The 15,773-nt window shown below is 36.0% G+C and overlaps 1 protein-coding gene across 4 annotated transcripts in view; it reads left to right on the top strand.

The window, feature by feature from the left end:
- DNAI3 (dynein axonemal intermediate chain 3) overlaps positions 1 to 15,773 on the top strand; it is a 142,214-nt gene that overhangs the window by 109,274 nt on the left and 17,167 nt on the right. For all 4 annotated transcript variants that reach the window (XM_015144182.3, XM_077953440.1, XM_077953453.1 and 1 more), the window contains 4 exons: positions 346 to 419; positions 5,763 to 5,907; positions 7,728 to 7,815; positions 15,217 to 15,347. In XM_015144182.3, the coding sequence (XP_014999668.3) occupies positions 346 to 419; positions 5,763 to 5,907; positions 7,728 to 7,815; positions 15,217 to 15,347 (438 nt within the window). The remainder of the gene's footprint in view (positions 1 to 345; positions 420 to 5,762; positions 5,908 to 7,727; positions 7,816 to 15,216; positions 15,348 to 15,773) is intronic.

The following is a 15,773-nucleotide window of genomic DNA, read 5'->3' as shown; positions in this document are numbered from 1 at the left end:
TGGCGCGATCTCGGCTTACTACAAGCTCTGCCTCCCTGGTTCACGCCATTCTCCTGCCTCAGCCTCCTAAGTAGCTGGGACTCCAGGCACCTGCCACCACACCCGGCTAATTTTTTGCGTTTTTAGTAGAAACGGGTTTCACCATGTTAGCCAGGATGGTCTCGATCTCCTGACCTCGTGATCCACCCCGCCTCAGCCTCCCAGAATACTGGGATTACAGGCATGAGCCGCCAAGCCTGGCCAGTATGTTCTTTTATTAACATTTAAACCAAAAAAGAGAAGAATTTAAAAGGTAAATAGCTATGAGAAAAACAATTTTATTTCTCTTTCATGTTTGAAAAATAGATTAACAGAATGGGCTCCGTCTTTGAGAATCGAAGTGGAATATGCTGTCAACTTGTTACATGTTCAGCAGATTGGTAAGTCTTGTTTCAAACATTTCCTTTTTTTTTTTTTTTTTTTTTTTTTTGAGACAGAGTCTCTCTGTCTCCCAGGCTGGAGTGCAGTGGCCGGATCTCAGCTCACTGCAAGCTCCGCCTCCCGGGTTTACACCATTCTCCTGCCTCAGCCTCCCGAGTAACTGAGACTACAGGCGCCCGCCACCTCGCCTGGCTAGTTTTTTGTATTTTTTAGTAGAGACGGGGTTTCACCGTGTTAGCCAGGATGGTCTCGATCTCCTGACCTCGTGATCCGCCCGTTTCGGCCACTCAAAGTGCTGGGATTACAGGCTTGAGCCACCGCGCCCGGCCCAAACATTTCCTAATGTGTTTTCATACATGTTGTTTTTTCTTAGGTGCTCCTAAAATCAGTGTCGTCTTCTCCTTAATATTTATTGTAGCAATTAAATCTAATATAACAAAATGAAAGAATGTTATGGATTGTTGCTGGCTTAAAAATTGTTTTATAGAGGTAAATATGTTATGTAAAGAAGAATTAACTAAGCTTTGTGGTTGATAATGTTGTATAGTATTATCCATAGTTCTCCTTCTTCACATTCTCATATTTGTAAATTTGTAATATATGTTATTTATATTCAATTTTATCTAGGAATTTTGAAGATTACAACATTTAATTGGGAAAGCTTCTTTTTAAAAGTAGAAAAGTTTTTACATTTTTATTGTATATTTATAAAAAGTGTTCTTACAAACAACTCGGTAGCTACGTTGAAGAAGATTTACTTAAATAAAATTACATCTCCCAGTTTATAGAACTAAGAATTCAAAATGAAACAGGAAATATGAAGAATAATATCATTTATCTAGCATCCAAATACTGGACAAACTTTCCCATTCCAAACAGCTTTGACTCCAGTGGAAACAACGACATCATACGCCACAGAAGAAGTTGTGGAGTGACCGGAGAAGGAACAAGTGATGTTAGCAGCAGCCACGGGCCAGGGATGAGGGAGACGTGATTAATCCTGTGAGCACGTATTGGGGAAGATTCTGTGACAACAGGCAATGAGAACTTACTGTGGCTAACTTAAGGGAAAGAAATAAGTTTATTGGAAATAAATGTATTGGATATTTATGCCAATACTCTACTGGGTGCTTTAATAGGTTAACTATCTTTATATTTGCAACAACCCTGAAAAATATTTACAGATAGAAAACATGAGGAGTGATATTGCGCCATTGCACTCCAGCCTGGGCAACAAGAGCAAAACTCTGTCTCAAAAAAAGAAAAAGGAAAAGAAAACATGAGGCTCTGAAGGCAAATTCATATTCCACCTATAGCTGACTAAATATAGAGTGAGTTATACATAGCACTACTGAATGTCCTATATTGTAGCTAGTAAGTACTGACGTTCCTGAATCAAAGGAAGAACTGGCTTGGACCTTGAAAATAGCCCCAGAGATCTGGGTAGTAGGAACAAATGGCCAGCCCCTTTTCTCTGAATGAATCAGTGCCAATCGTTGTGTCCCGCTGCTCAAGATTCAAATTAACTGGAAGGGATCTGCCTGGCTCCCACTGTATCATGAACCCACCCCTTTAGCCAGGGAAGAAATGACAGAGCACCTTGAGTGACGATCCCAACCTGACTACATGTAATGGAGAACAGGGTGGTTCCCCAAAGAACCACTAGAATGCACCGTCTCTACTAAAAATACAAAAAATTAGCTGGGCGTGGTGGTACATGCCTGTATTCCCAGCTACTCGGGAGGCTGAGGCAGGAGAATCATTTGAACCCAGGAGGCGGAGGTTTCAGTGAGCCGAGATCAAGCCACTGCACTCCAGCCTGGGCGACAGAGCGAGATTCTGTCTCAAAAAAAAAAAAAAAAAAAGAAAGAAAGAAAGAAAAGAAAAGGGGGAAGTTGTCCCCGAGGCAAAGACAATACATCACCTATAGGGCCATATGAAATATCATGGAACAATTAAATTATATTATATTATGATTTCATAGGGAAACACTTGTGCTATAATGTTGATTGTAAACAACAGAATGTAAAGCTATACTAGGAGAACATTTAAAAGCATATTGACATAGGTCCTGAGTTGTTTCTTTATAATGATGGCTCTTGGGTTTGGAAGGAAGGAAGAAGGCTGGTTGGTTAAATTGTTATTTATATGATTATTTATATAAATATGGGGATATTCTGGAAACATTTCCTTCAAAAATTATTAAAGTAAAAAAATAAAGTTTGTGCTTTTAGAAAAGCTTTCAGTTACCTGGAAAACTCCATTAGTCCTAACCTTTATACTTCAGCCATGCTAAGAGTCTTATAACACAGAATATAACAAAATAAATTTCCATTAATGAAGAATGTGTAACTAATTTATATAGAAAGTTGAACTGATGCTGTCTGTATTTAGTAAAGCCATTTTATGAATGATGCTAATTAATGCTATAAGATTTAAGAAGTGCTATATCATTTTGAAGAACAATTTAAAACCAACTATAAGCATGTTTAAAAAGAGATCTTTTTTAAAAATGTTTTTAAAATTTTTTTTTTGGTCAGAGTCTCGCTCTGTTGCCAGGCTGGAGCACAGTGGGGTGATCTCAGCTCACTGCAACCTCCACCTTCTGGGTTCAAGCCATTCTCCTCCCTCAACCTCCCAAGTAGCTGGGACTACAGGTGCACGTCACCATGTCCAGCTAAGTTTTGTATTTTTAGTAGAGACAGGGTTTCATCATGTTGGCCAGGATGGTTTCGATCTCTTGACCTCGTAATCCGCCCGCCTCGGCCTCCCAAAGTGCTGGGATTACAGGCATGAACCACTGCCCAGCCAAAAACAGATCTTAATGTGTCACTTGTGGTGTTTTCTCAAGAATTCAATTTGACAATATAAAAATGATTAATATTTTTATTAATTTTAACCATTTATCCATTATTTAAATGAATAAATTATATTGATTAAATTATATTTAAAAATTTGTTAGTCTTCCTTGAGTTGCTATTTAATACTTTAACTTACACATCTAAGTTATTTAATAGATCTTAAATTTATTAATCAGATTATATATAACTTCAGTGATATAAATTATAGAGCTAATATGGTATATTTTTAGCCATTTTCATTATATGTTTTCACATAAATGATACAAAGAATATAATTTCACAGACTAGTATAATTAATATTAAATATACTTAATTAATACAAGTATCACTATAATGTGTTATAGTTTCATTATCAGAAACATATTCCTCACAGGTTGGTTATGAAAATCAAATGAGATAGTGTATGTGAACATTCTTTATAAAATTTCACACATATACAAAGTATTATTTTTAGTGCACTCTGTATATGTGTGGAACTTCTAAAAAAATTTTTAAGATATATTATCTCGTTTGACTTTTATAGTTAACCTGTGAGGAAGAAGGAATAAGGATAAATAACACTTGGCTTGTTGGGTGCCTACTGTGTACAAAGCACATTATATCCAACTCTGTGTATGTTATTTTCACTACATCACTTTTAAGATTATGTGACTTTGATGAAACACCAAAAGTGCAAGCAACGAAAGAAAAAAATAGATAAATTGTACTTCATCAAAATTAAAACTTTTTGAGCTTCCAAAGTTACTACCAATAAATTGAAAAGACAACCACAGAATAGGAAAAAATATTTACAAATCATATATCTGATAAAAGACTTGTACCAGAATATATGAAAGAACTCTTACCATGCAACAATAAAAACCCAAATGACCCAATTAAAAAGTGAACAAAGGTTCTCAGTAGATATTTCCCCAAAGAAGATACACGAATGGTCAATAAGCACATAAAAACATGCTCAATATCATTAGTTATCAGGGGAATGCAAATAGTGAGACCTAGAATAGCCAAAACAATCTTGTCAAGGAAGAAAAAAGTTGGAGGACTCACACTTCAAATTTCTAAACTTTCTACAAAGCTATAGTAATAGAGACGGATGTACTAGAACTAGCATAAGGATAGATACATAGATCAATGAAAAAGACCTGAGAGTCCAGAAATGAACCCATACATCTTTGGCCAACTGATTTTCAACAAGGACGCCAAGACAATTCAATGCATAAAGAATAATCTTTTCAACAAATGATGCTGGGACCACTGGATATCCACGTGCAAAATATAAAGTTGGATTCCTATCTCATCCCATATACAAATGTATAAAATGGAATAATGATCTAAACGTAAGAGCTAAAACTAGAAAACTCTTAGAAGAAAACATAGTCACATATCTTCGTGACTTTGAATTGAGGGGTGATTTCTTAGATATTACAACAAAAGCACAAAAAGAACCCAAACTACCTTTGATGAAATACAATTTTATACCCACTACAATGACTATAATCAAAAGACAAAAAGCAACAAGTGTTGGTGAACCTGCGGAGATGTGGATAAATTGGAGTGATTACGCATTGCTGATAGAATGTAAAAATGGTGCAGTTGCTTTGGAAAACAATCTGGCAGTTCCTCAAAAGATTAAACACAGAGTTATCATTTAACCCAGCAATTCCAGTCTTAGATACACCCAAGAGAAATGCAAACATACACAAATGTTCACTGGCAACATTTATAATAGACAAAAAGCTGTGGTGGGGGTGTGTGGAATTCAAATTTATTTATCAAATGTACTGATGAATGGATACATAAAATGTAGTATATCCATACAATGGAATATTCATCAGTAAGGAGGAATGAAGTCCTGATAGCTGCCAGCCACAACACGAATGAGCCTTAAAAACATACTCAGGGAAAAATGGCAGTCACAAAAGACCGTATATGATTCAATGTATGAAATGTCCAGCATAGTAAAATCTATAGAGCTAAGAAGCAGATCAGTGGTTGTGTAGGACTGGTGGGATGGCTTGGTAAAAACTGCTAATAGGAAGTGACTGCTAATCTGCGTGAGGTTTTTTGGTGAGGTGGGAGAGCCTGACGAAAATCTTCTTAAATTGATTGTGGTGATGGCTTCCCAATTCTGTGAATATATTGAAAACCATTGAATTATACACTTTAATTGGATGAATGTTGTAGTATATGATTTATATCTAAATAAAACTTGTATTTTTAAAAGATTGCATCAATTTCAAACTCAATTCTTATGTATGTTATTAGTCCCAAGATGAGGGAGGCTGTTAAACAAACCAACAAACAGTTTAATTCTCTAAAATATGAAGTACAAAGCTGTCTCAGTTCATAAAAATCTTAGTTTCAGATACATTAAAATATAGCCATGGTCACAATGCTAATATATAGCAGCATTAATGGTAGTCCTGAGGCTGCACCTCTTGTTTATACTTAATAAAAATATATATATAAACTTTTTTTTAGCACAATATGTTTTTGGGATATTAGACCACAGAAACCTTTAACCCCCCAAACAACAGAGAAAAAGAAGGAAGAAAGTATTGAAATTCCTTTTGATGTGCCATCTACTTTTTTGCATCTAGATCTCTCCTGGAAACCTCTCACTAAGGTAAGTAATGTGGGGTTTAGTCCATCCTGTTTGCATAATACGCTATTTACTTTGCATTCATAGACATACATACACACACACACTCTCTGAAAGTAGAGCAGCTCAAATTAACACAAGACTGTACAATTTGTGTTTATTCAACCAGTAAATTCCTTGATTGAGAGAACTTTTAGTTTTACTTTATTTTTAATTGATACATGTTATTGTATATATTGCATAATGATTTACATAGATTTACTTCGAAAAGTTGACAGTGAAGAAGTATATGGTTGCGGGCATAGCTGATGTTTGCGATATACAGAAAAAGGGAACAGAAAAACATTTCAGTCATTCTAACTGTGCCAATAACAATGATAGGTTTCAGAGTTCCTGGGAAAACTTCAAGCTCTCATTATTTTTTAATTATTATTTTTGGATTCAGGGGGTACACATGCAGGTTTGTCCCATGGTCATATTGTATAATGCTGGGGTTTGGGCTTCTGTTGAACCCATCACCCAAGTAATGAACATAGTACCCAATAGGTAGTTTTTCAACCCTTGTCCCCCTTTTTTCCCTCCCCCCCACAAGTTATTTTGATGTCTCTTTAGATCCAGGCAGAAATCAAAATCATCATGAACTCAAGATCGATATTTCATATATAAACAAGCCACAATTTCCAAATGGTTTGTGTAATAATTATTCAATTGCATGTCAGTTGCCTGAAACTTGGTTGATACTCAAGTTAGCTCAGAAAAGCTAGTTTTTCTCCCCACTGTAGCCAAAATTCTGCATATTTTGCCTATCAATAGAAGGAACTGGTATTGTTCCTTCTGTATGTTTTTGGGATATTAGACCACAGAAAGCTTGATAATACCTATGACCAAACAAAACTGAAAATTAACTGAATGAGAAGTTGTTTGTATTTATCTCACATGGCAGAGCTTTAAGAAAAGCAGTTTTAATTTGAGAAAAATATGGCTATGGACAAGATGTGTGTGGAAAATATAAACAGACTTCAAACTTAATGGCTCTCTTTCTTTAGAATGTCTAGTTTTAATTTTAAACTTAATACTTTTCTTCTGATTTATAAATATCACAAGAATTATATTATTTTGTATTTGCTCCCAATGGAAGAGAGAACATGGAGGAATAAGAATATTGCTGAGATAATTGGGAAAGAATTGGAAAGAGAAGATTATAAATTTGGGGGAATGGGGGTAGGATCTACTGAGCTATGAATCGTTCAAACAAACAACCCCAAACTCATCTAAGAGTAATTGCATAGCATGTGGACAAACATCCTGAAGCAAAAGAGGCTGAGGGAGCTGTGAGGGAAAACTGTGAAGTGTGACAGTTGCTCTTTCCAGCCACCAGGATGCAGTGCAGGCCCAGGGCCTTCTGGAACTCCAGTGCATGTGTGCTTGGGAGGACTTGGAGGTGGCCAAGCAGATGCCAGGTCCCTGCACAACTTTCTGGAGTCTCATTTAACTGAAAGATTTAGGGAACAGGGTAACAAGTTATTATTTTATAGTAAGACTACTAAGGATGTATTATGGAATACAATACAAGACATTTTTCAGAAAGAAAATGACACATGAGAATTTGGGATGTGGAAATGTGTCCTCAGACCAGCTCCTTTCTGTAGCTGGGTTTAGAAGTGTGGTTTAGGTGCATTCCATGGAGAAAAGAAACTAGAAACTTGAGGGAGGAAAGGGAAGGAAGAAAAAAAAGGCGGTGGGTTTCCTTCAATATGGGAGCAGAAGGGAAAGGCAAGAATAAATTACCCAAGGATAATTTCAGGATATGTGGAAATAATCTTTGCTATATGTTTTCCCAAAAGTTAAAGCTGTCCAAGGGTGAAACAAGTTTAGACCACTGTCCAACCAAGATAAGCCTGAATGAAGACCATCTTCTTTGCAAAACACAAGGTAACTGCTTTTGCTTATTTAAAAAAACAAAAACAATTACTAGTTTGAGTGTTAGTAGCTGATTATGACTAACGTGAGTTACTCGCTAGGATAGTCTAATTTGTAAAAAGAATACAGAAAATCAAACCCTCAAATGTGGAACTTTATAATGGCAATAATAGCTATTGCCAACACATTAAAATCGCCTATACACAAAAAAGATTCAGTTCATTTCAGCTTCTCAAATATTTATTGAGCACATTTATGTGTCTTCAGAAACTCATTACATTAAAAGAAAATGAAGCCCACTTAATGAATATGTTATATGCTCAAAGAATAATGCTATAAGATGGAACACATCTGAAATCTAACAAAGTAAGTTATGAAGTATCAAGAAACAAATTACCATTCTCAATTAGAATATAATTTTTAAAAATAATATTTATATGGCACCAAGGTAAAACTGAATAAAGAAAGAAAACTGACTTTTAAATCTATATCAACTCAACCCACACATCTTTGTTGAAGTAATTGAAGGGCGCACATATAAGCTGTCAAAACTATTAAGATAAAGGTATGCATGAATATCGCACCTGGAGAGCAATGCATAATGAAAATGTTCGAGAATAACTAGCAATTGAAATATTTCCCAAACATTTGCCTTATCAAAAGGATTTCCATTTATAAATTTTTCAATGTTCCGTTAAATGATAGGATATCTAAGAAAAACATGTTACACATACCTAATGCCCAGCTTGAGCAAAATTTCACTTTGAAGGCATGTGTTTTATTGATATAACCCAAAACCTCATGCTAAAAAAAAATTGAATCACTAAACTTTTATAGACATTTTCAAAGCATTATTAAAACATTGAATGCTGTTTCTCTATTAGGGCCTGCTTCATTCTTGAGGGAATCTAATGGGAGTTTTCTCCTTCTCCGCCTCTCCTCCTCTTCCTTCTTTTCCTACTCTTTTGTATTCAATCATTGGTTTTAATGTATTGCATTCCAGCCATGGTTCAGGTACCATGCTACTATTGCACATGCTTTCATTCATTTAACAGATATTTATGAATTGCTTACTTTGTGCTAGGCCCCAGGGGTATGATGGTGAACAAAAACAGATGCTAATGATCACAACAATCTACAAGCTGGGAATTTTCATTACCATTTTATAATTAAGAAAACCAAGGCTGAGAGAGGTTAATGTAACTTGTAAAAAGATAACTTTATTAAGTGTCCTAGTATTATTTTTTAACCTAATGAAAACAGGTGGCCCAGAGGATGTGACTACCTTTATCCAGTTTATAAGAAGGATATCATTACCTCTTTTAAAGTGTGAGGGGTTTTTATTCATTTTTAACAACCACACTGAGGTATAATTGACATACAATGAACTGCATGTTGTCAAAGTGTTCAATTTGATATGTTTTGACATATGTACACACATGTGAAACCATCAACATAATCAAGATAATGAACATATTCACCATTCCCAAAAGTTTATTCACAGAGGAATTCCCTTTGGGATGCTTCCCTCCAGCACCTCCCTCACTCCCAGGCCACAACGGATCTACTTTCTGTCACTATACATTAGTTTTCATTATCTAGAATTTTATGTAAATCATACAGTATATACTCTTTTTTTTTTTAAGAGATGGAGGCTCACTCTGTCACCCAGGCTGGCGTGCAGGGCCATAATCATAGTTCACTGCAGCCTCTAACTCCTGGGCTCAAGCAATCCTCCTGTCTTAGCCTCCTGAGTAGCCAGGACTACAAGCATGCACCACCATATGCAGCAATCTGGCTTCTTTTAATTAGCATGATTATTTTAGAATTAATTCATGTTGTCTGAATGAATCCTTTTTATTACAGAGTGGCATTTCATTGTATGGATCACAACAGTTGTTTATCCATTCATATGTTGATGAACATTTGAATTTTTAGTTTAGGCCTATTACAAATAAAGCTTCTACAAACATTCACATACAAGTCTTTGTATAGACATATGCCTTCATACTTTCCTGGGTACATCCCTAGGAATAGAATGGTTGTATTATATGGCAGGTATATGTTTTACTTTTTCAGAAACTGCCAAAGCATTTTCCAGTTTTACCAGTTTACATTCCCACTAGCAATGTATGGAGAGTTCCATTTTCTCCACATCCTTGCCAACAGTTGATATGGTTAATCCTTTTAACCATTCTAAAATATACATAGTCAGATCTCATTTACACTTAACTAATGACATAAGTTGTCAAGCAGATTTTCACATGTTTTTTTGCCACCCGCATATCCTCCCTGGTTAAGTGTCTGTTCAAATATTTTGCCCATTTATCAGTTAGGTTTTTTGTTTAATTTTTATTTTTGAGGCAGAGTCTTTCTCTGCCGCCCAGGCTGGAGTGCAGTGGCACGATCTCGGCACACTGCAACCTCTGCCTCCGGGTTCAAGTGATTCTCATGCCTCAGCCAATTGAACACCTGGGATTATAGGCATGTGCCACCATGCCCGGCTAATTTTTGTATTTTTAGTAGAGACAGGGTTTTGCTATGTTGGCCAGGCTGGTCTCGAACTCCTGTCCTCAAGCAATCTGCCCAAATCGGCCTTCCAAAGTGCTGGGATTATGAACGTGAGCCACGACATCTGGCCTGTTTGTTTTCTTATTATTGAAGTCTGAGAATTCTTAATATATTTTATATACTAGTTCTTTCTCAGGACCAGTGATATGTGATTTTTAAATATTTTCTGCAAGTCTGTGATTTGTTGTCTCATCTCTTAGCAGTCTTTTGAAAATCAGAAGTTTTTAATTTTGAGGAAGTCCAGTTTATCAATTTATTCTTTTATGGATCATGATTTTGGTGTTGAATTTAAGAAATGTTTGCCTATCCCACAGCTGACAATGTTTCTTCCCAATTTTTCTAGAAGTTTTGTGGTTTTATAGTTAGGACTATGATTTCTTTTGAGTTAATTTTTGTAATTGGTATATGTTATGGATCAAAGTTCATTTTTTTTGTATATGGTATTCCCACACTATTTGTTGAATACATCATCCTCTTTCTACTGAACTGCTTTGCCCCTTTGTCAAAAAACACTTGTCCATATATATGTGAGTCTATTTCTAAACTCTATTCTGTTCCATTGACCTATCTTTAGAGCAATACCACACTGTTTTGATTATGCTAGCTTTATAATTTGTCTTGAAATTAGATAGTGTTAATTTTCCAACCTTTTTTTTTCAAAGTAGTTTTTGACTGTTGTAAGTTTTTTGCTTTTCCATGTGAATTTTAGGAACAGCTTATTATGCATAAGAAGCTAGCTGTGATTTTAACTGGATTATATTGAATCTGTAGGTCAATATTATGAGAATTAGCATCTAACAAAATGCTAACCCATAAACACAGTATATCTTTTAACCCATAAACACAGTATATCTCTTCATTTATTTAGGTCATTAATTTCTCAGAGATGTTTTATACTTTACAGTGTACAGGTCTTTCACCTCTTTTGACAGGTTTATTTCTATATTCTTCATATTTTTTGGTGCTCTTGTTAATGGTACTTAAAATTTTTTAATTTCCGATTGTTCATTGCCAGTGTATAAAATTACAATTTGTATCTTTTTTTTTTTTTTTGAGATGGAGTCTTGCTATATCACCTGGGCTAGAATGCAGTAGTGTGATCTCGACTCACTGCACCTCCACCTCCTGAGTTCAGGCGATTCTCCTGCCTCAGCCTCCCGAGTAGCTGGGACCATAGGCATGCGCCACCACACCAGGCTAATTTTTGTATTTTTAGTAGAGATTGGGTTTCACCATGTTGGCCAGGCTGGTCTTGAACTCCTGACCTCAGGTGATCCACCTGCCTTGGCCTCCCAAAGTGCTGGGATTACAGGTGTGAGCCACCACGCCTGGCCTATAATTTATCTTTGAATATTAATTTTGTATCCTGAAATGTTGCTAAAATCTCTTACTAGTTATAGTGGCTTCTTTTAGACATACCGAGTTTTCTATATAAATAATAATGTCATTGCAAATAAAGACAGTTTTACTTCTTTTCCAATCTGGATGGTTATTTTTTTCTTACCTGATTGCACTGTGTAGAGCCTCCAGAATGTTAAATGAAGTGTGAGAGTGGACATCCCTGTTTTGTTCCTGATCTTAGGGGGAAGGTCATTTTATGGCCATGATCTGCCTCCTGTGTAAATTGTCAGCTTTCAAGACTTTGAGATCAATTATGGTATTTTGAATTTCCTTTGATCACACTGCCAACTATCCACCCATTCTGGCCAGACTTGGCACTCTTAACTAGAATATACTCATAAGGTTCTTGATCACATTTTGATTCTTGATCCTGTACTGGTTTCTCCTTTGACTGTGTATCACAAGTCCTCACTATCCCATTTTCTCTTGAGGCCTGTTGAGACTTAATGTCAGTGTCTGGTACCCTGTCACTATCTAGTGGCCAGGGACCACCCACCCTTTATCTACCATTATAGGTCCATGACAACCCATGCTCGTCTAAGTGGTCACTTTAAGAAATTCTGTATTTATTCTGATAAGGAAACCCTTGCTCTAAATGCTTTTGGAATTCCTCTGTTGGAATAGCCTTTAGAGCCTGACATATATTCTTTTTTTTTTTTTTTTTTTTTTTGAGACGGAGTCTCGCTCTGTCGCCCAGGCTGGAGTGCAGTGGCCGGATCTCAGCTCACTGCAGCCTGACATATATTCTTCTAAGCAATGTGGCATAGCAGCCACATTGGAGTTGATGGTCTGGGTTTAAATCCCAAACCCACAATATATTATTTGACCAAGTCAAATTACCTTACCTCTCTGTACCTTAGTTGTTTTTTTTGCTTTTAAATCCATGTGAAAATAGAGTGAGGAAGATTAGGGGAGTAAATAGTAAAGAGAACTACCTCATAGGGTATTGTGAAGATGAAGTGAGTTATACATGAAGCTCTCAGAATAGCACATAGTCAACACATAGCAAATGTTAGCTACCATGTGTGAGACCTTGCTTAATCTCTTAATCTCTCTGAGATTAAATTACTTAATCTCTCTGAGCCTCAGTTTACTCATCCTTGGAGGAGGATCAATGCATAACCACCTCGGAAGTGCTTGTGAGGATTGAATGAAATGGTTCCTATAAAGCACACACTTTAGTGCCTGGCATGTAGTGAGCATTCAATAAATGTCAGTTGCTGTTGTTATTACTATCTCAAAGGATGGGAAATCCATGACCTATGAGGATGATTTTGAATCTAAGTATCCAAAGTTATTCCTGTCAACTCTGAATAAACGTAGTTAATAACATTTTTCCCTGGCCTCACCTTCTTTGACTCTACCACAGCCATCCCCAGCCTTTTTGGCACTAGGGACCAGTTTTGTGGAAGACAATTTTTCCACTGGGTGGTAGGGGGAGGTGGGGGTGCAGGCATTAGATTCTCATAAGGAGCATGCAACCTAGATCCCTTGCATGTGCAGTTCACAATAAGGTTCGCGCTTCTGTGAGAATGTAATACTGCTGCTGTCTGACAGGACATACTGCTCAGGCAGTAATGCTCTCTCGCCCGCCTGCTGCTCATTTCCTGCTGTGCTGACCAGTTCATACCAGGCCATGGACCAGTATCTGTGGCCCAGGGGCTGCAGACCCCTGCTCTACACATTAAATGCTATTAACTCAGCCCGTTTTCTTGGAGCTCACACTTCTCTTAGCATTTGTGATTTTCCTATCCTGCTACTTCTGTTTTTCCTCCTCTATCTCCTTTCCTGGCTCTATTTCACCTTGCTGCCATCTACTCATGAATATACCTTGAACTTTAACTTCAGCTGTGTGCTTTCCTCATTGGTAACACAATCTACCTGCACGGGTCTAACTTTTATCTCTGCCGAGAATTCTCCATCTGACACTTACTGTCTCCTGGGTTTGAACCCAGTCTACCCTATCCAAGTCAATGTGTCCAGAACAGGATTGATAACTTGAGTCATTCCTGATTCTCTCTTCAGGCCTCCACTTCCAGTCTCTCACTCAAGATAATCATGTTTTCCTTTACATTTATCTCACCTTTGCCTCTTCCTTTTCATTATCAGTTGTAACCCTATAGGTCAGGGTCTTGTCTCCCCTTGTGAGACCAGAAGGCTCCACACTTCTAATCTTATACCCCCTCATTTAACATTTTTAAGTACGGATTCTCAATGTATGTATATGTATTTATAAATGATATATATATTCTACTTCTCTAATATATTTGTGTACATGATTTAAAAAGAGAGGAACAGATACCGAATGAGAGTGAAGAATTTGAAATAAATATTTTAATGATTTTAATTGTATATATTAAATGGGTACAAAATGCCTTTTTGCTCTTCCTACATGTATTATAAATAATATCTTTTAATGAGAATACTGTGATTGAATATGCCCAGTCATGTTTGAAATTTTGGTTTACACTTTGTAGTACAGCTATTCAAAGATCTAGTTCGATGTTTGGCTCATTTTGATACTCGTTTTTGATGTCTGTCTTAGTGGGAAAAGATACCTCTCAAAACATGTAGATCCCAAACAAAGAAAGTATTGGTTGACTATACCAACTAAATCATTTTTTAGTTTTGTCCAGAATTATGCTAAAGTTTTTTTTAATGTAATATGTCTTTTTAGTACAGCTGAAGTTTTATTCTCCTGTTTTAGTTTTCACTTGCCTGTTTGTTGGTTGGTTTCATGATTTTTTGTTTCCTCTTGGGTAATATAACTCAGAAGACATATTGAAGAAGTGTGATGAGAGGAGGGTTTTATGAGCATATATTTCTCTACCATCTTTCCCAGGAATTGAATATCATATTTTTGAAAAACCAGTAAGTTACCTGGAAAAATGTTTAGGACATAGCTTTAAGAGAATAGAAAAGCAGTACGTAAAACTGAAATAGTATATGATCCAATTTTCTTTTTTTAAAGTGGATTCACAAGAAAAGTCACAATACTTTAATATTATCTCTGGGAGACATAATAATGGATGATTTTGTTCTTTTACTCACGCCTTTCTCTGTTCTCCAAAGCTTAAATAAATAACATTTATTAATTTTAGATTACAAAAAGACTTTTAAAACAGAGTAGTATCAAATACTTTTAAAAAGAAATAGGTTGCTGATGATGTTTGGTTTCAGCCCCTGAATTAGCGATGCTCTTACACTATGTGCGTGTATAGCTAGAGCTATAATACGGTACAGTCATTGATGTTTGGTTTGGAACAAAAAAGGGTTCTTTTGCTAAATTAGAAATTTAAAAATGCTTGGACTTATGCCTACTACATTGGGAAAGGAATAGGGCAAATGTAGGTGGCAAGGGGCAGAAAATGTAAACTGTCTACATTTTAAAAGATGTTTCACTATAAGTATGTACTCCTTCTACCCACACTCCTCTGAAAGACAAAATGTTAGCACAGAGCAAAACAGCGAAGGCAGAAGAAATGAACCCATACCATAATCTGGAAAGTGGGGTGGCCAATCTTCTCAAGCCAATAGATGACTTCTGCACAAAGTTCTTCGTGGGAACAGAGGTAAATTTGGATTATCTGCTTTTAAAATTAATACTTATTTATACTGAAATATATTATAACAATATCTGTTGTACATTTTTGCTATGTAAAGACATAACAGTTATACCATTTTCATATTTTAATATGCTTGTTTGCATTAAATATTTTTAAGTTTGATACCTCATAAATTCACCTTTAAAATGTTCCTGAACACATGTGGAAAAATCTGTAAAATTGCATACTTTTAAACTAATAATATATTTTTCTATCTATAAATATTCATCAAATACCTTTATCATTTGGAAGAAACCATACTAAGTGTTAGAGATTTACTAAGAAACTATACTGCTTTGTTGGGCTAACACAATCTACGGAGATTGTGTTTACTGTCTTTTTACAAAGACAGTAAAAAACTCACTCAATTCAAAAGATAATTAACAATTGGAT

This window comes from Macaca mulatta, chromosome 1, assembly GCF_049350105.2.
Source record: "Macaca mulatta isolate MMU2019108-1 chromosome 1, T2T-MMU8v2.0, whole genome shotgun sequence".
Lineage (NCBI taxonomy): Eukaryota > Metazoa > Chordata > Mammalia > Primates > Cercopithecidae > Macaca > Macaca mulatta.
The sequence above is the reverse complement of the archived record's forward strand: the minus strand, read 5'-3'. Positions and strand labels throughout refer to the sequence as shown.